Source organism: Mycteria americana, chromosome 6 (genome assembly GCF_035582795.1).
Source record: "Mycteria americana isolate JAX WOST 10 ecotype Jacksonville Zoo and Gardens chromosome 6, USCA_MyAme_1.0, whole genome shotgun sequence".
NCBI lineage: Eukaryota > Metazoa > Chordata > Aves > Ciconiiformes > Ciconiidae > Mycteria > Mycteria americana.
This window is the reverse complement of record NC_134370.1, coordinates 19,424,639-19,448,727: the sequence shown is the minus strand read 5'-3', so window position 1 is coordinate 19,448,727 and position 24,089 is coordinate 19,424,639. Positions and strand designations below refer to the sequence as shown.

Here is a 24,089-nt window from a genome sequence, read left to right as displayed (position 1 = left end):
GGGGGAAGGGGAGGTTGAACAGGACAAATATGATGTAATGGTCAGGTCATTATGTAGATCATAGATCAGGTAAATCAAAATATTCTCATATGAACACAAGAACTTGGAACTGCTTAAAAAATTCCATCACACACACCCAAATCCCCCACACAAAGCTTTACCCTGGTGTTTCCAATGCTGGATTAATTTTCTTGTATCAAAAAAAGCTCCCTGTGTAGCAAAAGCTTTGTAATCTATGAAAGATCTAGGTACAGCAAATGATACTTCATTTCTGAATTTCACCATAATTTTACTTCTTAATGGTGTCCAACTTATTTGTTTTAATCTTCCATCATTTTATAAAGGTAATTTTAATTCTGAAACAAACCATTGATGCATTTATCTCCTCAGCAGCTAAACCACTGGGAGGAATAACAGGAAACAGCTGGTCAAAGCTAAAGTGCGATAAGAAATGCGTTCAAAACCAAAAAAAAAAATTACTCAAAATGATCATCATTTACAAAGGCTGGATTTGCAGTTTTTCCAAACCAATGGCAAAGAAACCCCGTGCAAGCTAAACTAAATATGCAATGATTCACATATGCCTGCTAAAGATGAAAGCCTGAAGAACTTTGTTGCTCAAAGGAAGCATTCAAATCATTATAAAAGTCCACCTACAACCTGTTGGTTAAAGGAAAAAAAAGGAAAGAAACAAAAAACCCTCTACTTCTGGACTGCCAGAGAATAAGAAAATTAATACGCTGCTGTTTTAAATAAGATCCATGTTATATTTCCTGTTTGTTGATAACCTCTACCTATCTTTTTTACAGCCTCAACCTGCTGAGTGACTTGGTTTTAATAGACCAAAGCCTCCTTTATGCTGATGGCAAATCATGAGATGACAATGAAGTCTCCATGTAGCAAAAGATTTTGCACTCCTGTAGTTCTCCCTGACTGTATTTTAAGTAAGGTAAGTTTCAAAAGGACACATAGGTGAGCCAGAATACAAGTTAATTTCATAAAAGGGAAATATTCTGAATGTTCATGAAATAATATTTTTTCCCTTTAAAATATACACATTCACACACAAAAGCCACCTAGTGCAATCCCAAGATTGTAAACAACAAACAGGAAGTCCAATGTTATGGTTCCCATGGCAACTGTAATGTGCTTATATAAAGTAAAATATCTTACATACGCACAGGGTCAGAACTATAACGGCCTCAAGTTTGTGGCATGATGCTCTAAGTCTGCAAAGTTACTCAAGATAAATTCCTAATTTAAAACAGAGAAGATTGATGACAGTTTTCTCTCATGGGTCTTCTTGATCCAACTCACAATCACATTTAGAACAATTCTCCACGGCTCAGATACATTCTTATGTTTTTGCTGAAAGATAAACTATTCAGAATTATCATTCAGACCTTTATTCAGCCTAGAAGTATTTCAGTGCTGACTGGCTACATACATTAAAAAAAAAAACCCAACTTGTTGTTAATTTGCTCTAATGCATATAACTCTAAAATTACCAAATAGTAACAGTTGGAACTGGTGGAAAAATGTTTTCCTTTTTTTCCCCCCACTGGAAACTTAGGATATGTCTCTTCTGCAGACTAGAGTGCAGCACACAGCTACTAAGCCTGCTGAGATAAAAGAAAATTTAGCCACAGCATATGGAGAATGTTTGGGAGAAGTTAATCTTCTCCAAAACCTGAGTGAGCTCACTAACAACTAACCGCTTCTAAGTCTATAGAACAGATGAGATCATCACTTGTTTGTAAAACAGCTAGGACAACAGATTCAAGTCCAGAAGTAGGGCTTCCAAGCAGTGTGGTAACATGAATAGCATGCATAACACCTTATGCAACTGAAGGGTACTGAAGGAAGTTTTATAGATCAAGTTAATGATCCCACCTGAATTATATGCATTATACATATTTATAGAGACAATATTTTTAGTTTTAAACTATAGTTTTAAAACTGCTTAATATAAGTTTGGCATATGTCTCTTTAATAAAATGTTTGACGTAAAATTATGGTTCCCATGAAGCCAATAGTTCCATTTTGCACATGCTTCTTTTTCTCCCTTCAAGTAACATTATCCCAATAGGAGATTTCAAATAGATTACAACATGACCAGGATTTCACCCATTCTCTAATACTTGAAGGGAATTCCTAACACTTTAAGAACTAATACTGCTGTAACATGAAACTAGAGCAGCTAATAATACATCCTTTGTTTTGCCTACACTTTACTAATGAAGGTCTGTATCTGTTGTGATTTCTTGAAAACAATTTTTATTGTCAGGAGAATACAATAATCATGAAGAGTACATGAGAGTCGCTTTTAATCATCTTAAAAGAAGCTCACATTATTTTACTGTGGATTCAAAGTCCAAATGTTGGCAACAGTCAACAGGCATTACAGTTACTGGAAAAGCTAAGGGGAAAAAAAAAAAATCATCTGTTTTCACAAGAGTTAATTAGATTATTCAGAGTCCTGCAACAAGCGCAGGTGCTGATTTCAAGATAAAACCAAACTTTTTCATTACTGTTGCACATTCCCATACTATCACAGCAAACTTATCTGTAGGAATCTATCTTTGAGTATTTGCTGTACTAAGGAAATCTTAAGTTTTTACAGTAAGTGTTATAATTCCAGACATGAAAAGACTCTTCCAAACTTCATATAAATGGAAGACAAGAATATTATCTGCAAGTAAGAATGATGACAAGCCAATCCAACATATTTTTCTCTCTCATACTCAGGTAGGTGATTGATGAGTGCATCTCAAAAGTGAGTCTTCAATCTCAGTTCAAAAATTATCATATCTGGTTACAGTTCAAAATATTTTAAAAAATGGACACTTTCACACAATTTGCAGGACAATACGAGCACTGAGACATTTGTTTTGCAGGTAAGGAATAGCTTCTAACTATATAGTTTTCTAGTGAAATTATTAGGAGAATAAAAAAAATTAAAAAAAAAAAAAAAGAAGGAAGTAGTTACAAATGCCAGAGCTGAATGTTTGTTTCCAGGGCTGCCCCACTTCCGACATTCCTGATGAAAGCTGTATGCTGTCACACTGCCCTGAGTCACGCGGGTTCCAACTGCTGAACTGATGTAACTCACTTTGGCTGGTGTGGGAGCACCCTCAGAGCTCTCCTGCCCCTTGATACTCCAGCTCATATGTACTTGGACGGTACCTAACAGCTGTATTATGTTAAATTGTTATTCCTTTTTCTAAGCTGTCACCAGTCTGTATTTTCAAGCAAAATTCTTCGTGACCAGAGGCTCATAACCATGCTATATCAAATCACTTCTCACAAATAAGGAAACCAAATAGCCTCATATCTCATGGAGGATGCCTTCGATATTGTGGCAAGTATAATTTTACAGTAGAGATTTTTCCTGTAAGTCCTTCTTGAAATTTCATACTGATAAGATGTATGCCTACCAATTATTGTCAACCCAAGCTTATTCCATTTTAGAAAACTTTTTTAAAAGATCCTGAAAGACTGTGGAAAAGCAAGATAAATGAAAATGTATATGAAATCCCATAAATTCAGATTTTAATTATTCACTCACCAACAGACTGATCTTTGTACAGCACAGTTTTTATTCACTCATACCAGAGTAAACAACCCAAACTTTTCAACAGTTCATATAGGTAATGGAGATAACTTAGTTTCAACTGAGAAAGAATTAGAAGAGTGTCCAACTCTAACACTCTAAAATGAACTCTTTAATGTTCTGCAGGGAGATTTTCTAAAACAGATCTTCATGCTTCTTTACAGTTAATGAACAGTCACTAGAAGGAAAGTCAGAAAATGTGGAAAAACTGAAGGCATAATATATTGCTCTTGCCAAGACTCCCACACTATTGGCTCTGAATACCTAAGTGTGCTCACAGCTAAAACTTATTGTTCATAATTTGGCCCAAGACTGTTAAAGCTATGAGGCAACTACAAAATAATACATAGTATTAAGAGATTTATCTCTAATTCTATCACACATTATGGTAATAAAACTGACTACTTCTACAGACAGAGGGTGAATTTTCTATTTTTAAAGCTAGCCTTTAAAACTGGAGTAACTCAACCCAAGGTAAATATAAGTATAGAGCTTCATTTAACAAAGTTCAATTTATTTTTACAGCACTTACTGAAGGGAAAACATAATTTCATGCCTATTTGGCTTCTCTTTTGCTTCCCTGATTTTTTTCCAAATAGTCGATTTTGCTCATGAACCTTTTTCTTTAAACAAAAGACTGCAACTTTCATGCAAAAAAACAAGAAACACAGGGTCCAGGTAGAACAAAACCCAGCTCCAACTACTACAGAACACCTACCAACTCCTTTAACATATGAATATAAACCTTTATGTCTAAAAACATGACAACATTAGTAACAGGCAAAATACTCATGCACAGTCAGATAAAAAAAAAAAAACTATTGTTAGAGTAGAGGAGAACTCCAACCACTTGCAGATTATTTGCTTTATGTCATTTTTTCCTGTAAATTCCTTTCAGTGTGTTGGACTAGAAATTTTATTTCAAAGTGGAAAAAAACAAAAAGTCTCAAACCCCAAATCTGTCTGTAATCCACAATATAGAATCGCAAACTATTTTTTTTTTTTTAATAAAAGTACAAGTATGGCATAAAGTTTAGCATAAGAAGCAGTGTTACATTTTAGGTATGCATGCAAAACTGGGAGGGAGGAGAGTAAAAGTCCATTTAAAGAATTCCACCTTTTTTAAATATGGAGCAAGAAGGAAAAACCTGTGGGAAAACCACATAATCCTAACAGAAAGATGATATCATGGCAAATCTAGACCTGAAATTCCCACAGAAATAATTAAAAAGAACCGAAAAGTGAAAGCCTGTATGAATTTAATTTTTTAGGCTGCTTCGTGGGTTCTGAATCTCAGACTTTAGCAGAATAACTTCACTAGTAAGACTGTTATTGCCAGGTGATTTCATGTGGCCACTCCAACAAGCTTTGTGTCTGTTCTACCAAATCAGATCAGTCATCCGAGCGAAATGCAGCACATACACGAGGACTCTCATGCTTCTTACTATTATCATTAGCACAGAGGGTAAGTCAGATGCTTTCAAGTTTTTGTTTCACTTCTTAAGAATCAACATAGGCCTCTTCATTGTATAAATTATGTTTTGAATACACTGGAAAAGTATTTCTTCCAAGATACTACTAGATAAAAAAGAGGGTTATACTATTCATTCTGACAAAATATTGACAATTAAAGGTTACAATTAAGCCGACACCTGAGAAAAGCAACCAAAAAAGCGTTCTTCTGAACATAAAGCATTACTAACTCTTCCGTTGTTCATAAACATGTTAGCATTTGATGTAAAGTGCTCCTGTATTTAGTTAGTGCAACTGGTTGTCAAAACAGTCAAAGTAGATGTTATTTCCATGACTGATAGTGAAATACTCAATCTAGCTATATTTTCAGAAATGCCAGAAAAGCATGCAACATAAAGATACACTGACTAGAGCTGCTGATACACCTCTGGCAGAAGGGGGCGGGGGGAATACATTAATTCTGAATGTATTCAGAATTAATAATAAATTCTAAACCAAAAAAAGCTTCAGACAAATACCATCTATTAAACAGAAAACTACTTATGCCTGGCTCTGTTTCCTTCAAAATATTATCAAAGATTACTATTTTAGATATCACATTAATAAAACAGGATAGTAAAATTTTTTTACCTCCAAATCTTTTTTCTCTCCATAACTGTTTGTTAACAGATGCCACCAACTGACTATAGCTCAACTTTATGGAAATCAAGAATATAAGACTCCTTACATTAGCCAAGCATAATAAAAAATTGTTGCATTACAATGATCTTACACATGAATCATAAAAAAAAAAAAAAAAATCTATGGACACTACATGGAAAAAATACCTGATGCTAACAGATGCTGAACTACAATACCAAATCATTAAATTAACTATAAAGCACTCGTACAAGATATATCTATAATGAAATCATTATTCCATCTGGAAACAGATGTTGGGGCAATTAAGGTTTTTTTTAATTGTTGCCTTATTAGTATTTGGCATTTCAGTAGCACCTTAGCAGCTACAAAGAGTGAAAGATACATCAGCGTGCAAACTTCTATCTCAGCAGAGTTAAGCAAGCCAGCAGAATTCTTGCTTCTTAAAGCTCAAACTACTGGCATCAGGAATGTAATGACACAGCAAAGATGGTACCAACGCCTGCAAAATAAGCTTAACTAAAGAATTCAGCTATTATGCATTGCAACCATGTTGCAGCTGTCATCTGGAGATCTTGAGGTCACTTACCTGGTTTGAGAGAATCACCCCAGGGTAGTCTAGTGAGCTGCTCAACTTTATTATCTTAGTCAACGGTGCACCTGGCTACTTTTGTCATATTACATTACCACAACTGCAGAAACACCATCATACCAGGGAAAAAAGCAGGGTAATTCAGCACTATGAACCTAACACCTCACAGACACAGATGGTTCAATGATTGCAGAAAGTCCGACTTTTGTAATTAATCAGATTGCTAACATGATGCAGCTGAGCTGAACACAAGTAGTGCCAGGCCAAGCAAAGCCAACACCAAAGCTTGCACTCTCATTATTTGTTTCTGTGGCAAATTCTTTGCATTTGCGACACCAATGTACCAATGTGAGGGACTTGCACTGTTCCAACACGGACAAGCAAATTTCTTATGAATAGATAAAACAGCCATGTTACACACATCCATCTGATAAGGCTAAGTACTCCACTGTATACAGCTGCAAAAACTATATGCAAAATTAGAAAGAATATTCGACATAAAAATCTTCTCTCTTCGTACAACACATACATTAAATCCAGAGCAGAGGAGTCTAAATCTGCATATAAAGTATCTATAAATGGTAATCATATGCTACATTAAAAATATATAACGTCATGTATTTTCTATATAATCCAAAGCCTCAGTCCCACCTTCCCATGTAGGGAAAGAAAAAAGAAAAAAATATTCAGCAAGACAACAGTTCAGTGCCTTTCCTTTACTAGCACTAGAATTTTTATGTAAGGGATATGCACAAATGAGACCCACATTTTCCTACTTAAAACATAAAGGTCTCTATTGTTCCATGTTACACCAGTACTGCTATGAAAACTTAATTTCTCCAACTTTTTTTTCCCCTTGAAGAACAGAACTACTGTTCACTTAGCTGTTCCAAACAGAATGCATGCTCAAAGGGTGAGATAAGGGGAAAGAAAGAACAAATTACCACATTCATTTACTACTTTCTCCCTCTTCCTTTGATTATTAGCATGAAAGCTTCCTACAAATGCTCGTAATCATTAAATTATTTTAACCCAGTCCATATGTTCATAGGTCCATATATTTGTCCCATGCACTGAGTTAATTTCTATGTTTGTGTAAAAACCATCTATAATGCTAATAATATAAGCCATAAACACATAGAAATATTATTGCAGAAATAATATTTGACATTAAAATAACAGAAAAAATAATGCTAAGAATGCTTGATGCATATTATACATAAAGAGATTAAATGCAGAGGTTGATAAGAACAAAAATATTCGTAGTCATCATTTGGAAGAAGAAAGACTTAGAAACACATGGTTTTAAGCTTTTTCTGACCATGAGAAAACATTCTGTGCATTGTAATTACGCAGAGTGCTTTACTGTGCCTGTTAATCTTTCGTTCATTTGTAGACAGAACTTTTCCTATTTAAATAATTATTCAGTGAGTATTTATTACACTTATTTCTGAGTTTCTATATGTACTACCAAAAAAACCTTCAAATTAAAGCCCTCACACCCCAAAATGCTATACATTCAGTGTTACGCAGCAGCAGTAGAAAGTGGTGAAACAGGCATGCATGTTAAAAGCTAAGGAACTCAAGTCAAATTGGAAATGCGCAATTACGAAACCTAAATGCATCCTTCCCTTTTCATACCTATATAAATGAAGATTATGCTAGACCTCAGGTACAAAACATTCTCCCTTTTTCCCCCCAGAAAAGCTTATAATGACAATACAAACGTACTGAGCAGATATCATGTTAGGTAAATACATGGCTCATATTCATCCCTTCATGGGAGCATGACCATGCACCACACAGGGCATGTGCTGTACCAGCAAGTTTGTACTTCCATTGACTAGGATAGCGAATATCACAATAATGAACAGCACCACAAAGCTTTGCAACCTAGTACAAAAACTTGACATACACATGTTCATAGAACTCTTCAGTCAACTATCTAAACGGAAAAAATAGTAGTTTCTAGAAGGATATGAGGATATTGCTGGAGGGCACAATTGCCACGGAGCTCCTGAGCCACTAAGTCCACTCTGCTGTTATCACTGACAAAATTTCATGTAATCCATTTCATCAATTTTACGGTTGGACTCAAGGATCTTAAAGGTCTTTTCCAATCTAAATGATTCTATGATTCTATTCAAGTAAGCAAGTTTTCCTTCATTTCAGTCCTACTGAAAGCTGTTGCAGAGTCTCAGCACTAACTGCTAGAAATTTTTCCCAGTTTTCAACCTACATTTATTCAGGACCAGTTTATAAGCATAGCTATCTGACCACACTCTCCTTTACCTTGGTTATTTTACCCTCCCCTAAAGCTTATTCACACATTTTAACAGAGAAAAATCACACCTCCTTTTTTTGCTAAGCTCAGTAAACCTCTCTTCTCTTACTCATCTTGAAAGACTTTCTCTTGCTGTGATCATCCTGCTGGCCTTTCTTTCTCAGTCGTCACGTCAGATAAATCCTTGAGAATCAGTGGTCAAAATCTCTTTTATAGATTCCATAGACAACTATTTAATTTCTACCATCACAGAAAATCTTTTACTACTTAATATAATTTATTAAGGATGTATTATGTCATTTCTACAATAATAATTTATGCATTCATGATTTCATTCTAAACTTAGAATTTTTTGTATTATCTAATTTAAGAGAATACAAATCAGGGCAATATCAGCACATTAATATACGTTAAACTATTACATAATTTTTAAAAATTATTTGCAAATGTAGAAGCATTATAAACGTCAGTCACTTAGGGAAAATACTATGCTTTCTGTTTTAGAGCAAAAAAAATTTTCACTGTGATCTAATACTGCCACTTATCATTTTATACAGTTTATTCCATAGAATTATTATATCATTAATATATGCATCAAATGTTTATATACACATATATGCCATATATATTCAACTATGTATATCTACAATATATATTAATACAACTATTTTTACATGTGTATGTATAAATATAAATGCATATTATATACATTTTCTATTTTAAATATAAATATAAAAAGTGTATATATTTTTATATCTGTATATAGGTATATTACATTCTTATATATAAATAATATATATCACAATATAAATTTATACATACATCTATACATAAATATGTACCTATATACATTTTTATATGTATGGACATACATATGTATGTATAAATTTTATACAGATATAAAATTATACATTTTACCCCATGCCTATTTTAAACCAAAATGAATTGTAAAGGATGAGAATACATTCTTCTAAAAAACATTTTCAACATGAGGTTCAATGTGGTTAAATCTCCTACTCAGTGTTACTAAGTGTTTACCAAAGGCATTTTTTTTTAATGAAAAGGTCATCAGGGTATCAAAACTTAAAAAACAAACAAACAAAAAAAACCCCCAAAAAACACTATGAAAAGCTTACCTCATACCATAAAGACTTCTCAAGAAAGGAATTCAATTCCCATTTTATTAAGGACTGAATTATAGTTAGCTGTTCTGTTGTAATCCTAGAAAGCTTCAAGCCACTGTTGTTTCTCCTTTGTTCAACATAATTCCAAGCAACAGTTCCTATGTGCCCTGAAGGTAAAGTCCTAACAATTGCTCTTGTTCCAGTATAAACTGATTTTTTAACCTCTTTATCATTTTTACAGAAACGCCTTATTAATAAAGTAGAACGTTCCTTTTTGTTTCTAAAAAAATCCTCTTCCATCTCTTCTTCACAGTTATCATTACAGTCTTCAAAATGGCTCAGAAAGGGCTTTGAGGGCATTCTTCCAGTAAAGTTATTTCCACAGAAGTTGTGACCTGAGCATGCCACTTTAACCTTCTGTGGTGCTCTTTCCAGACATAAATACTTATCCCTTAAAGCGTCTTCATACAACTGCTGCCCATTTTCATTCTCACAGTTATTTGTCAACTCCATTAATCTGCAAGTGCAGGCCAGGGAACCAGTGGTGTTACCATCGCCAACACTTACTGGCTGCAAGCAGTCATCCAAAATGAAGCCGTTGTGTAAACTGCACAAAGCCTTTGATATATTCCTTTCACTAGCACAATGAAAGTGAAAAAAGGCGACTTTATCAGTATCATTGCTGTCATTCTTATTTACTGCTGTCTGGCTTCTTAACGAAGGTCCATTCATTTTCAACTGAATTTCAGCAAGCATGGCTCTTTCCAGTGAAACAGGAATTCCAGTTTCTAGGCATGCCTCTCTCTCTGCTAAAGGATCACAAGATTTATACAACTGGCTGCACGGGATATTACTCTTGTAGTTTTTCTGTACAATGTTACAGTTAATGTTAAGAAATTCCACTGAATCAGGGATGGAGCTGTTCCTCTCCCAGAAGTTTTCATTACTATTGTCATTAGTCAGATCTTCTTTCGCCAGAGAGAATATTTTGGGCACTGAGTCCTGAAGACTTTCTTCCTCAAGTCTGCGTAAATATGAGACAGCGTGTGTGGCTGGCCTTCCCGGACTGGCAGTATGTCTTTTTATAACACTGGTGTCCAAAGCATTTTCAGTATTTTCATCTCCAGCTGACTGAGCAGGTATCACTTTACCCTGTACCACAGAGACGAGAACAGACGCTGTCATTTCCTCAGAGGTCATCTTGACACAGTCTTTAGTTGCTGGATGTGTTTTGGGGATGGGGGGGTTGGGGGGGGGGGGGCTTGTCTGCCAATCCTCACACCATGATTTCAGTGTAATAAAAGATTCAGTGCTAAATAATCAGGGAACACATGGTAAAATATACATTGACTACTTGTTCTTTTTGAACTGGATTTTAAAAGCAAGCAATTTTTTGACTGTTCGGCTACTGGGCTTTCCCAGCCCTGAATTACTGGCATGAAATACAAACATTTTTAAACCAGCTTCTTATTGTGATGTAGCCATTTGGCTTGTCTCTTCCCACAATTAATTCTTCTACCATGCGTAGCACACACACTGCCTCAGGTTGTAGAAGATGACCAAACACATAATCCATGTCAAAGACACATCTCCCCATAGGGCATCCAAAAAGTTGGTTTTCTGTAAAGAAAAGAAAAAATATATATATTGAACAGAATCCATGGCACAAAATCCACCATCACAACTACAACAGAAAGAATTCTTTTTTATGTAAAGAGAAGGAACACAAAACAACAGAAGTTAATTATACTGAAACCTACAGAATTCCAAAATACACATTTATATCTGTCTTAAAGTCTCATTTTAAAATTTGAGGAAATCACAGTCATGTTTTACATCTTTAAATAGCTGTCTTCACTATGGAAAGCTACATGACTGCAGAAAAGTAATTTTACTGAAGCTGTAACACCGAAATTGAACACACAAGATATATACAAAGAGAAAAAAGGAAATATTTTTTCTATAATTTTTCTGACTCATAGCCAGGATAAATTAAAACATTTTGAAGAACAAAATCATTTTTAAACCTACACTGCCTTTTCAAACTAATCATTTTCCTGTTCAGAACTGAACTCTATCACAACTACAACTGTTTTGGTGTTATGCGGTTTTTGTTTTCATTAAACTTTATGTTGTTACCGTGCAAGCATGAAGAAAACACAGTATTTTTGCCAGAAGTTTATGACAGAAAAAGTATGAAGGCAGAGTAGGGTAAAAGACTGAAATATTATCAATCATCTTTTTTTGACCCCTTTACTTATATGCCTTAAGCTAAAAAGTTAGCCTGCCCTTCGACTTTGCCATTAATTCTCAGCTTCTTTTCCTGCAAATAGCACGGCCGAAGTAAATCTTGGGATCAGAAAATAAGAGGTTACAGATAGTTCAACAAAGGAAACAGAAGAATAAAAGAGAGAGACCCAGATAAATTACGGAGAATTAAACAAATACAAACTTATATTTTAATTTATCATATTTAATGTTTAAAAACATTAAGTGTATTATTAAAAATGTGGAAAATGCAGAAAGTTGTATTAAGGCCTAAGTTTACTAAAACAGTCTAAATTCAATAGAAACAAGCAAAAAAATGTGACTTTGAAACTTCAGTAGCAAAACACCACAAAACTGAGGCAAATCACTGGCTAGGTACAACAACTAGAGATTACTGAACTGATCAATCAAATGTTTACCCAGACACTATCTACATAAGCGGAAGGGACTACCTTCTTCAATTCAGTTCATGCAGTTTAGCTAAGCATAATAATTAAATCATCTGGAGTTGATAAAACAACTAGGAATGATGAGGGGGATAAAATCAGGAAAGCTTAATAATGAAAGTAATTGTGAAGTGTAAAATCTATTCTGATACTCTTCTCAAGTAACTATGATTAACAATTCTATTTTAAATCATTTTAGAGTGTCTGCTTTCATTTTTATTGATTACTAATCTTCATCCAAAAGCAGTTTGGCACAAATAAAAAGGTAAAACACACCCTTCAGTTAATAGGATATTTGATGTGCTATTTTCTCACACACTGAAATGCAAAAGTGTAACTAAGTGTATCATCTTTCCTGCAGGCTCATCAAAAAGGAAAAACAAATTTAAGAAAAGTTACATTTCACTACAAATCCATGGCTTAAAAATTTGCTAGCCCGGTGAAGACCGTTCTTCAGACAGTAACTACAGTAAATGCATGAAAAACAAAATTGCAATTCAATATTTCAATCAAGATTTTAATTTTATTGGTTTAACAACAGAAGACAGATCAGGGAGGGTCGCAAAGGAAAGTGACAGAGAGAGAACAAAGAGCCACAAGTTTTACATTCTCCATGCATTACAAAATGCATGTGCATGCCAGAGCAGCCAGAGGAGAGTGAGGATGGGAAACTCAGATCCTGTACAAGAGAGAGATTTAGCACCAGAAAGGACAATAAAAACCACAGTTCATAGAAAAGTTGTGTAGAAGGAGATAGCAGTAGTAGGATAGAGTGGCAGGGACAGGACTTCAACTGGGGTCACGTTACCAACACAGTTCACAGAGCACCCTATAAAATACTGCGACAGCACAACTGTAGAAGAGATACAATGAGAAACCAACACCCAAGTCATTCTTTAAGTCTATATTCCCTGATAGTCGCCATATCATTAAATTGTAGCCTGAAATTAATTTTAGTTCACTTTCTTCAATCTTAACTATTTCACTTTAAAAAAAAAACCACACACACAAAACAACACACTTAAGCACACACACACACAAAAGAGGAAAGTACCTCAGCAATTATCTTATTCTACCATTTCCTATCCCTCTTCCCTGTCCTCCTCCCTCTTCAAATCCCCAGATAACAGCTTACGTAACTTTTTGCCACTGCACACTTGAAGAAACTGCAAGCAATCCATCTAGAAATGTTGCCATCTTATTTCTTCTGGCAACCATCCTGTGCATTCCAGTCCAAATCTACGTACAATGATGCTGACCAAAGGAGAAATATCTAGGAGGAGCTAGAAGGAGAAGCAGCTCGTTTTTTCTTCTTCTTACTCTTAAGTTTCTTTGTTACTGTATCAACCTTGTAAAAGGTATAAAACACGTACATGTATCAGTAATAGTCTTCAGTACTGATTTTTGAAGGATTTCTCTCATCTATCAAAACATCTCAGTCTACTGATTCATCTTTCCTGTTTGCATCAGAAAAATTCCAGGCAATCCAATGAAAATACAAGCCACCAAAATATATTCATAAATGTACTCCCTGTAATATTGCTAAGCTAGGAATAAAAATTAATGGAATGGATTGTCACTGCAAATATACACTGCTTATTACACTGGTCAGCAATTGAAATTCTTACAAAACAACATCACTCCACAAAAGACAACATCATTATGCAACTTTAACATCACACAATGAATTTGAGATCACAAAACTGACCATGCATGTTAACCTGAATTTTTTTACATCGTTCTTTATGGAGAAACTAAAAAAAAAAAAAAATCCTATCATTGATTTGCTTCTGTAAACAGAAAAGCTGCTAAAATCTGAGGTCTGTTTATATCCGAGACTCTGTCCACAAAGCTCATTCCGAGGCCAGGACTGCTCTTCCACAGTCCTCCTTCCTTCAACATCATTCTCCTACCTCTCTCTTATGCCAAAGTGTCTCCACATATCCTCCCCAAACTGCTTCTCTCAGATCTTTCTCTTTCGTCTAGAAACTTTATCTCAAATCTTCCCCAACAGTGGTTTTGTTGGTCACCTCTCACAACTCCAGAGGCTACACGCCTGCCCATTTCTCTCTACCAGCATCACTCTTCTCTATCTACCCGTGCCTATGTTTGAAATCCCTCTCATCGAGAATAATGTCTGCTTAAGAAGCTCCCTGTCTATGTCCAGCTGTTCCCATCCTCTCATGACCATTGCAACGTGATAGGGAACTGATCCGTCTCAAGAATTTTTTGCTCAAGTTACTTCACAGCTAGATCATTTTCCCAATCCAGTTCATATATGGTTGTACTAACATGTGTGCTACAACAGCACAAGGGAGAAAATGAGCAGCATGGGGAAGGGAGAAAAATGCTGCTTAAGTTGGTTTACCCATTTCTGCAATCTGCAAATGTAATTTGATGTTTCAGCTATGTCAATCTAGCAGGTAGCTGCCATCAAAGCTGGAAGACTTGCTCCTCCCCTCACTCGTGACCTCCAGATCCCATTTCCCCCACCTCATGCATCTAGAGATCCTGAGTTCGCAGAGTTAAGTTGATTCAGCTGGCTGATTTGTCAGGAAACTATTCTTTTCGTCCAAATGAATTGACTCACCTTGTGGCCACATGATCACTATATTCCACAAAAAGGAAATATTAGGAATGCCTGGTAGGGACCACACGTCTCAGTAGCAGCTTCAGTTTAGATCACGTTTGCTATTATGTCTAAATGCGCCCTGAACATAATAGACTAAGAGAAAAGTTATCTAGTGTACAAGTATGCTAAAATCTCATGAAATAGCAAGTAAAAACCATGATAGTAGAGCCTCTGATCTATGGACAACTGCAAAAATATGTGAAGCTGCGGCTCTGCCGAACAGATGACAAGGGTTTCGTGTGTCCCCCATTACACTCTTCTCAGTCTCTGCTTTCCACTGTAATCAACAGATTTCAATTCACTGTGCCCAGCAAATTCCTTAAACTGTTGGAATTCATTAGACATGTTATGAAGTGCGTTAACACAGTGTTATAAATGCTATCAAGTGTAAAACTCACAAGCTCAACCAATAAAACAGTATTTTGTAACTTATTGTAAAATTGCAGAATTCTCACTCCCTGCGGCTTCCCTTACTTGCCTATCTGTATATGTGTGGCCAAAGCCTCAATCCTCACATTAAATCCACATAACAATGCATGTTATATGCATACATTTGCATATAACAACAATGCTGAAATTATTCAAAATCATATTCCTCCTGTTGCACATTCAACTCAAAACACACTGATTCACAGTTAAATCTGAATATAAAAGCACGTGAAGTAGACAGCTAAGCCTGCACTGTATTCAACACATGCTGACATTTTCTAAAGCCACTAGATTAGCTGATGAAATCCATTAATAACTACACTGGTTCATTTTACAAGGCTTAAGTTATGTCAGAAATGTAATGTGCTCCTTCTATCAGTAAAGGAAAGTAAAAATATAAGAAACTAGATCCAGCATTAGTGAATCATCCTGGATGCAGAGGTCAGCCAACAAAGACAAACGAATAATAAAAATAAACAATCCGGCAACCTTTCAGCACACACGTTCACAAAATGTATTAAGTCTGAAACCATGCGACACAAAACTAATTTGACAACTTTTTTTTTTTTTTTTTACACTGCTGTATACACTTTAAGACTTAAAGCGCAAGCTGGTTCTAGTTAGTATTAATAATAATTAATAATAATGTTTAATAATTCCTTATTCCCCAGCCATCTGGGATTAAAGTCTACAACAGTCTAGGTAAAACATCCATATAATCAAAGACTATAAAACTGTATTAATTTAGTATCAGTTAAAACTGTATTAATTTAGTATCAGTTTAACCCATAATTCATTACTCAAGCTAATTTCCTTTTGAAGTCAGCAGGAATTCTTCTTCAGAGAAAAAAAAACAGAGTATGCTGAGACTTACACTATTATTTAGTCTAAGGAAAGGCATATGAAGGATCAGAACCGTCACATGATGTGGTAAGTTAGAAAGCCTTTCAACTCTAGGCTGTCAAGGAAAAGATGATTAGATGAATATTTGAGGATGCTGGTTGGACTGTGGGAAGAAGCAGCAACTGTATGAGGGGCAATTAGGGGATGGGCCTCATGGTAAAGATGGGAATTATTTAGAGAACTTGCGGGCTGCCAGAGATGCCAAATGCAATTCAGCATGTAGGACGCTGTGGGAGCCTCACAGGGAACTTGGTGAATGCCCGGCAGGGGCCAAGATTATGGGTGCAGAGAATGAGGGGGACTGACAAACAGATATGTGACATTACAAAACACATACTGGTGGTTCCCGTGGGCAAACTGCTATTGGACTGGGACAGAAGGCAATTCAAGACAGCTAAAGGGCAAATGGAGGTGGCCTGACAATCCTCCCTTCTTCCCTGGCTATGCTGGGACATCTATAGTTATTTCTCCAACTTCCATCCTACATGCTACATATACATGGTGACTATCTATCCTAAACAAAAGACATTTCAGCACACAAAAAACCCCCCAACAACCAAATAATTATATTAACTAACTCAAATTAACAAATATTTACACAGCATCTAAGGCATAAACAATCAATGAGTAAGAGATTCTCGGGAAACGGTAAACTACAGAAATAATTTGGCACAGTAAGTGGATACAAAACTATTGATCATCTCACTCATGTCACTCCAACAACTGTGTTTAAACAATATAATCCCAGTTGAAGCTCTTAAGGAAACAACTGATTCATAAGGAAAGTTGTTTGTATACTACAACTATCCATTAACAATAAAAAAAAATTAATAAGCTTTCTTTTTTAGTAAATAAGCTAGTTTGTTCCAGACCAATTCCTTGAAGAGAATAAGAAACCCACGTTTATTAAGCCCTCTTTATTTTATCCTGTATCATGCACACTATTAGTTTTTCTTACGGTGCCTTATGTCAGAAACAAGCAGAAGATACCAGTACAAGAACAGGGCACCAGCACGTCGTCATCAGTTTTCTAAACCTTTCTTCTGCCCAGGGAACCACGGGCAAACAGTAAGGAGGAAATAGCCAGACTCTTAAGAATCACTCAAGATGTGCACAAACCCTATTTGAACAGTTGGAAGCAAGTTATAACAACATTTTATTTGGCACAGAGCACCATGCGGAACCTCAGATTTACCACCGGTGTCTGTGTTTCAACAACAAAAAAATCTCAAAGAACTACAGTATTTATATATCGTGTCAGGTTAGAGTCTTTTTTCTAATTTCTGGAATACTTATCTAAACATGATCAAGTATTACATGTCTCAAACTATGCAAATGTCAGCCAGATGGTGAACCCTCTCAATTGCCTCATCATTCATCACTGCATCAGGCAGACTCTGAAGCTACTGCCAGATACCAGCTCCACTCTTCATTTCTTTACAGAAATTCCTTTTCTGTATGAGGAGACACACTGAGAGAACCCAAGATAGAATTTATCTTACTGTCAGGGGCAATTCTTTATTTCTCTCTAGATCTGATCTGCAATAAGCTGTTTAAATAAACTATCTGTTCAGTGGTTGCTTGAATTTCATGCTAAGTAACCTTATTTGAAAGCTGTAATTTCATCATCGACACTCAGACTAACGAGTCCTTCTTGTCTGAGATGCATGACACCTCTAACCATTAAAGGTGGGATTATACTTCATCTTTGAAGAAGTACTTCTGCAATAATTTCCTTAACTTTTTGAAGAACTGTGAAAACAGTCTCAAATGGGTGAAAAAGATTCTGGAGCACTGAGTCTCACACTCACAGGAAAAGGGAGTGCAGCAGACTTTAAAACAAAAATCTTCAAAGCACAGAATTCAACAAACTTGACACTGGTACGTAGAATCTCTTGGGAAGATTACATAAACTATAAAGGTACACAAAATAACTGATAATTAATAAAAGATATTATATGAAAGACAAGGACAAATAATGCTTATGCAGAAGAAAAATAGGAAATATAGTAAGAAATAAACATTTTTTAAAAAGCAGCTAAAAGTCAAATGGACCAGTACATCAGGATTTATTTTAAGATCTGAGAATTCAAAAAGGAATCATACAAACTATGCAAAAAAGGACAAGATTAAAAATGAGGTTTCAGATTTAAGCCAACCCACTGGCAGGCTCCAGCCAAAGTAGCTGATCCCTCATTCCCTGTCACCCTCAGTGAGGTATTTTCACCATCTCCCAAACAGGAACTCCTGCAGGGAGAGGAGTCAACTGACCCAGAGGAAAACGAACCCAGGAAAAAGGAAAGACTAGTCTTCAGGCAGGATTATCGGATGCTACTCACAACATAATCATACAAGTTAACAGAGACAGCGCAAGCACAAAGCAGGGTGGAGACCAGAGGGAGAAACCAAGACCAGAGTGGAAATGTATCTGCAGCATCCCACGTTGAGACAGCTTGAATGAGTCATCAAAATACATCCTAAAAATTAATCTATAGGAACATAGACACGTAAGTATAAAAATCTAAGAGGTTAAGGCAACACAAATTACAGCTAACAAATAGGATAAAACACAACAAAGCAAAGACCATAAGGAAAGTTCCATTACTTAAATGTAATAAGAAACAGTAAGATTGGTACTAGCCAAAATGTTCAGCCATTTTTCAGAATTCAGATGTTATCCTCTGCTTCACTGGAATTACTCACATCATTTATTATTTACAGTTTCAACACAGCTGGAAAATCATCTTGCTCTGAAGGAGATTTGAAAACTCCACTACCAAAAGCAAATACGTACCACCATGATCTTGAAAATCAGAAGCATCAACCCAGTTCTCCAGAGTTATATTCTTCAGAGTTAATAACTACAGCTGCTAAATGAATCAATTCTTTCTCTGCCCCTTATCAGATCATCATCAAACTAGAGCTAAATCTGTTTAAAGCTAATAAAAGAATTACACATCTTAACCACAGTCTCTCAATTCTTAATCATCAAAATTTCTCTAGTGCAACTGCTGCACAGATTTAAGAGTATCTGATTATCTAAACAAAGAGAGTATGTCCTCAAAAGGAAGAGTGTAATTCTAACTTTCTTACAAGGTTGCATTTTCACTACAGGAAATTCAGCTGAAAACATAACAGCAAAGACACATCATAAGCCAGGCAAAACTTTAAAAATTAAAATGTAAGGAATTCCTGTTAGAAGAAATGAAACGAAGGCTGTAAACAACTCCAACAAACAAATAAAAACAGGAAATGCCATTCAGCAAAGCAAAATAAACAAAGTAACCTTCTTGATCAACAGTGAGAATTATTATGACAAAATTAAAGTGTCCTGTAAAAACAAAGGATAAAAAAAGGCAGAAAGGAATCCAGATGAGAGCGCTGACTTTAACATCTTAAGCAGTATCAGCTGAGCAGGACCACTTTCCTACAGTTTCACAAACACATTTTCATCTAGTCAACTTGCAAGACTTGCTCAGAAAAGCTTTGGTCAACCCTCCTCTACACCATCCTCAATATCTTATGTTCACTATATCCATCAGGATTAATTTTTTTTTTTCCATCCATATAGACTACTGAAAAATTTTCACCTTGAAGTCAAATGTGAGATCAAGCGACTGAACAGCAGCTGAAACCTGTCTCAGACATGTAGAAATAAAAAACAAGATGCAAGCGGGCATCTTTAATTGGGCAGCAAGTTTATTAACCTTTTCACCTGGCAATGACTGGCAATAACTTGCACTATGCAGATGGTGATTTGTCCTTCCACAGCTGATCCCTACACCAATTAGAGGGTCCTCATTGCCCTCCTTCTTTGCATGATTACCAGCCTAAGGAAAAGGGGGGGTGTCTTTTTCAATGTGAAAACACCGGAAACCCCAATACTCCTTTCCAGCTTCTGTACAAACTACCTTTTTCTAATTTCATTCTAACTTCAGTTTAGCCCTAAACTGAACTGCTATGAAGGAACATATGCACTGGACACAACACAAAAAGACAAGGGCAAGTAACAGGTTTGTCTCTTTCAGCCCCAAGCAAGTGTCCGGCTAGTTAGCTCAGTATTTAATACAGGGATTAACTGACCTAGTCATACACCACTCTTGCCACGAGATCAGAACTGCCTCACTCAGGCCCACCAAGGATCTTATACAGATCTGTGCAGTGACCAGCAAGTAGCATGTTCACAGCACTGCCTACATGTTCTGTGTGTATTTGAGTAGCAACAATCAATCATTCAGATCCTTTGAAACACCTACAGCTTCAAACGGAAATAATTTAGCCATCATCCCATTTCAAGGCTTTGTCTACCTTTGAAGATTTTGTGGCCCCTCTGGACTCAATGCCATCATTCATATCTTCATTTTATCCTTTAACAAGTTCTGAACTTCTACACACGCACATCTTCATTCAAGTGGTTCTCCTTAGTGAATTTATGCCATTTCTCCTCAGTTGATAAAGCACAGTGAGTTCCTTCACTAAGGCCACCCGGTGCTAAATATGTTGGAAAATAACAGGAGGATGTTCTACTGATCAGGACTCTAAGTAAAGTCCTGCAACCAGAGGCGAAGAAGCAGAAGTGGAGGGGGTTTGTGCACAATGAATCTCAATTACAAATTATTTTTAAAATATTGCAAATGGTGATTCTGTTAAAATATGAATTATAAATAATAAATAAATATGGGGAAAATGATTGTATGTATTTCCTGTCATTTGCCAATCACTTCTGTGGCCTTAAAATGTTAATACAAAATGGAATGCTTACATACAAACATTATTGTTCTGAGAACTTGGTTATCACATTCAAACTCTGTCACTTTGAAACGTGAACTGTTTATGACTCTAAAAAGTCAACAGTAACCTGGGACTACCCACCAATGTCATTTGTAAACGCGGTATACTTCTTCCATTCCAGTTTCCATCAAACTCTCTCCTCAAAGAATCATTATCACAAATAAACTCACTATGTGAGCAGAAAAAATTACATTACTTGAAAGCTAGACGAGTTCCTGAATGCAAAGGGAAAGTAAGTAGGAAATCGATTGCAGGCCTTCACGTGCAAAAAACCATCCAACCAGATTCACAATGGCACACCAGTGACAGAATTGGGTGTTTCATGCTCTGATCCCATTCTCTTCCTACTACACCTGTGAAAGATGCTTTCAGAGATGCTACCTTGACCAAAGGATACTGTTTGTCTAAGTCAGTTGCTTCAAGCCTTTAGAAGTTAATGCCTTGGTTAGCCAGCCACCAGCCCAGCCCTACAGCAGCTTGACCCCTTCAGACTAGTGGACCAGGTTCAGACATCACAGCATGCCAACCACACTCCACACCCTGCCTGGAGCACCATCTATGCCTCCCAGCAAGGTTTCTCTCCCTGCACTAGGATCCAAGCTTCAGCAGTGATAGAAACCAGCACATCGGTTTCTACAGAAGTAGGTTTATTTACCTGGACACTGCAATAACAAGTACTAATTCGGAGGATCTACAAGCCTTAGCTCAGAGGCTTGTAACTGAGTGACAGTTCAGCCTTGAGGTAAAGAACCGTTTCCCAAATATCCTAACAGCACTATCTCTCATCCTCCTTTTTCCTAAAGTAACACCAGAGAGGTTAGCATCACAAGGCAGAAATCCCTGCCCCTCCAGCAGGAACCTCCAGCCCTGGCAAACCCCTTTCTTATCTAGTTCCAGTTAACAACAAAGCCCCACTGGTAGGTAGCCTTCCTGTCTGAGCTCATCTAGCATTTCTGCCCAAGGTGAAACCATGCCTTTAAAGGACTTAAAGTGGCACACACTGACATATATTTCAACAAAGTGCAATTGCACCTTGCCATAAAAAACTGTCACCTTGCCAAAGTTTTAAAATTACTCCAAAGCAGGTCGCACAATAAGCAACAAGAACACCTTAGGTTCCTCGTCTTTTTGTTCTTCCTCACGGCATTTTTCTTGTGTGAGCACCCAAGTGTTCTCTCATTTCCCTCTCTCTCACTCTCCCGCATTAGCTGTAATTCTAGCCACAGTGGTGAGAACAAAACAAATCTGTAATAAAAATATTTCTGACTACTAAAATGTCTAATGGTATGTTAGAGGCGCATACATCACTACAGTTTATCTTCTGTAAACCCAAGCTAACACTTCTATTCACATTATGCTAAGCCACAGTAGTCCTATTAAAAACATTACTTGAGTAATAACTTATATATTATTGCTCAGCTGTCATAACTGCAACGAGAGTAAGTCTGAAACCCCAGTATATATTTCAAACAAAAATGAAAAGCTAATCTGTATGTGAAGAGTTCAGCCATTTATCAACTATGCATTTACACTTTAGTTCTAGAAAAGCAAAGAAAAATATTTCAAATGCTGAAGACTAATACTATTAAATTACTGCACCACTCTTGCACTTTCTCAAAATACATTTTCTTTGTATACCATTCCTGACCTATTCATACCATTCATTCAGGAATCATAATATTTATTCTCTTATTATTTTTACTTTCTCTTTTGAAGGTATGCTATTTCATCTGCATATTATTATCATGCCTAATAGAGAACGCTTAGAGGGTAATTAATTATCTGCTTGAGAAAGATGACATTTTCAGAAGACTATTCATCAAGCATCCCTGAAAACACATGAAACAATTTCTATACTACTACTACTACTGTGCTAACATTTCTAGATATTAAGCACTGTGACACTGAAAACAGCACTACTCAAATACAGCAAACAATATGTGCTCAGCAAATCAATACTACATTCATTTTTTTGCCTACGATGGCTTTACCAACTGCATCATTCTCTGGAAGACATGTGACTCATTCAAGCCATGAAGTAATCTCTACAATGTTGGCTCTTGCCAGAACCAAATGTGCAAGCAGCAAGTCACCACACAACTGCAAATTATTTTTTCACGATGTTGCAAGATATTTACTATGTTAACATAAGAGGTCATTACCAGCATAATCAATTTTAAGTGATCATTTTAAATTAAATGTTTTAATATTTTAAAACTCTTGTAGGCATCATTGTAATTCACATTATAAATACTAGTAATTCAATCTTATTCAATAAATAAATAGGATGGAAACACAGCCAGGGTCAAAATTAGGAGGTTTCTTTTATAACATACTGTCATGTCTTCTAAGATAAATGGAACCAGACACAAAGAAAACTGTATGTTCACAGCAACTTCCATGTTCCTTAAGTTCCACTTGCATTTCTTTAACAACTTATCTGAAGGAGAAACATGTCTGAAGATCAACATAGCATGTCTCCATATATGATTATGACACATTTAGGTGATCCTTTATTTGAGGATCTTTAAAACGATTGCAAAGAATGTCTATATCCTTGCTGAGCAAATGCACATTTATTTGCTTTTCTTGGTTATCTTTCAGAGCCTCTATGAAAGTAGTCCATTAAACATTTCTGACTACTTGTGAGATTCCTGTTTAGAACCTGTGGCTTATAATTGTGCATTTGGACTTCACCTTTTCTTTTGGGATAAAACCTTCAGCAAGTGTTCAACTTAAGTGTAGTCATCATAAAACAGCTCATTCTTAGGTAGTATGGTCTTGCTCCTTGCTTCAAGAATAGTAAGAATTTGGAATTCTAAACATGAAAATCTGCTCCCTTGATAAAATGGGACTTTATCCCAGATTTTTAGTCTACTTCAGTCTTCACAATAT

The 24,089-nt window shown here is 36.1% G+C and overlaps 1 protein-coding gene across 15 annotated transcripts in view; it reads right to left on the bottom strand.

Annotated features, from left to right (window-relative positions):
* Positions 1–24,089, bottom strand: part of PLCE1 (phospholipase C epsilon 1) — a 163,979-nt gene that overhangs the window by 124,728 nt on the left and 15,162 nt on the right. For 13 of the 15 annotated variants that reach the window (XM_075504833.1, XM_075504828.1, XM_075504832.1 and 10 more), the window contains one exon: positions 9,738–11,345. In XM_075504833.1, coding sequence (XP_075360948.1) covers positions 9,738–10,925 — 1,188 coding nt within the window. In that variant the 5' untranslated portion in view covers positions 10,926–11,345. The other 2 variants (XM_075504834.1, XM_075504835.1) reach the window with 2 other exon arrangements.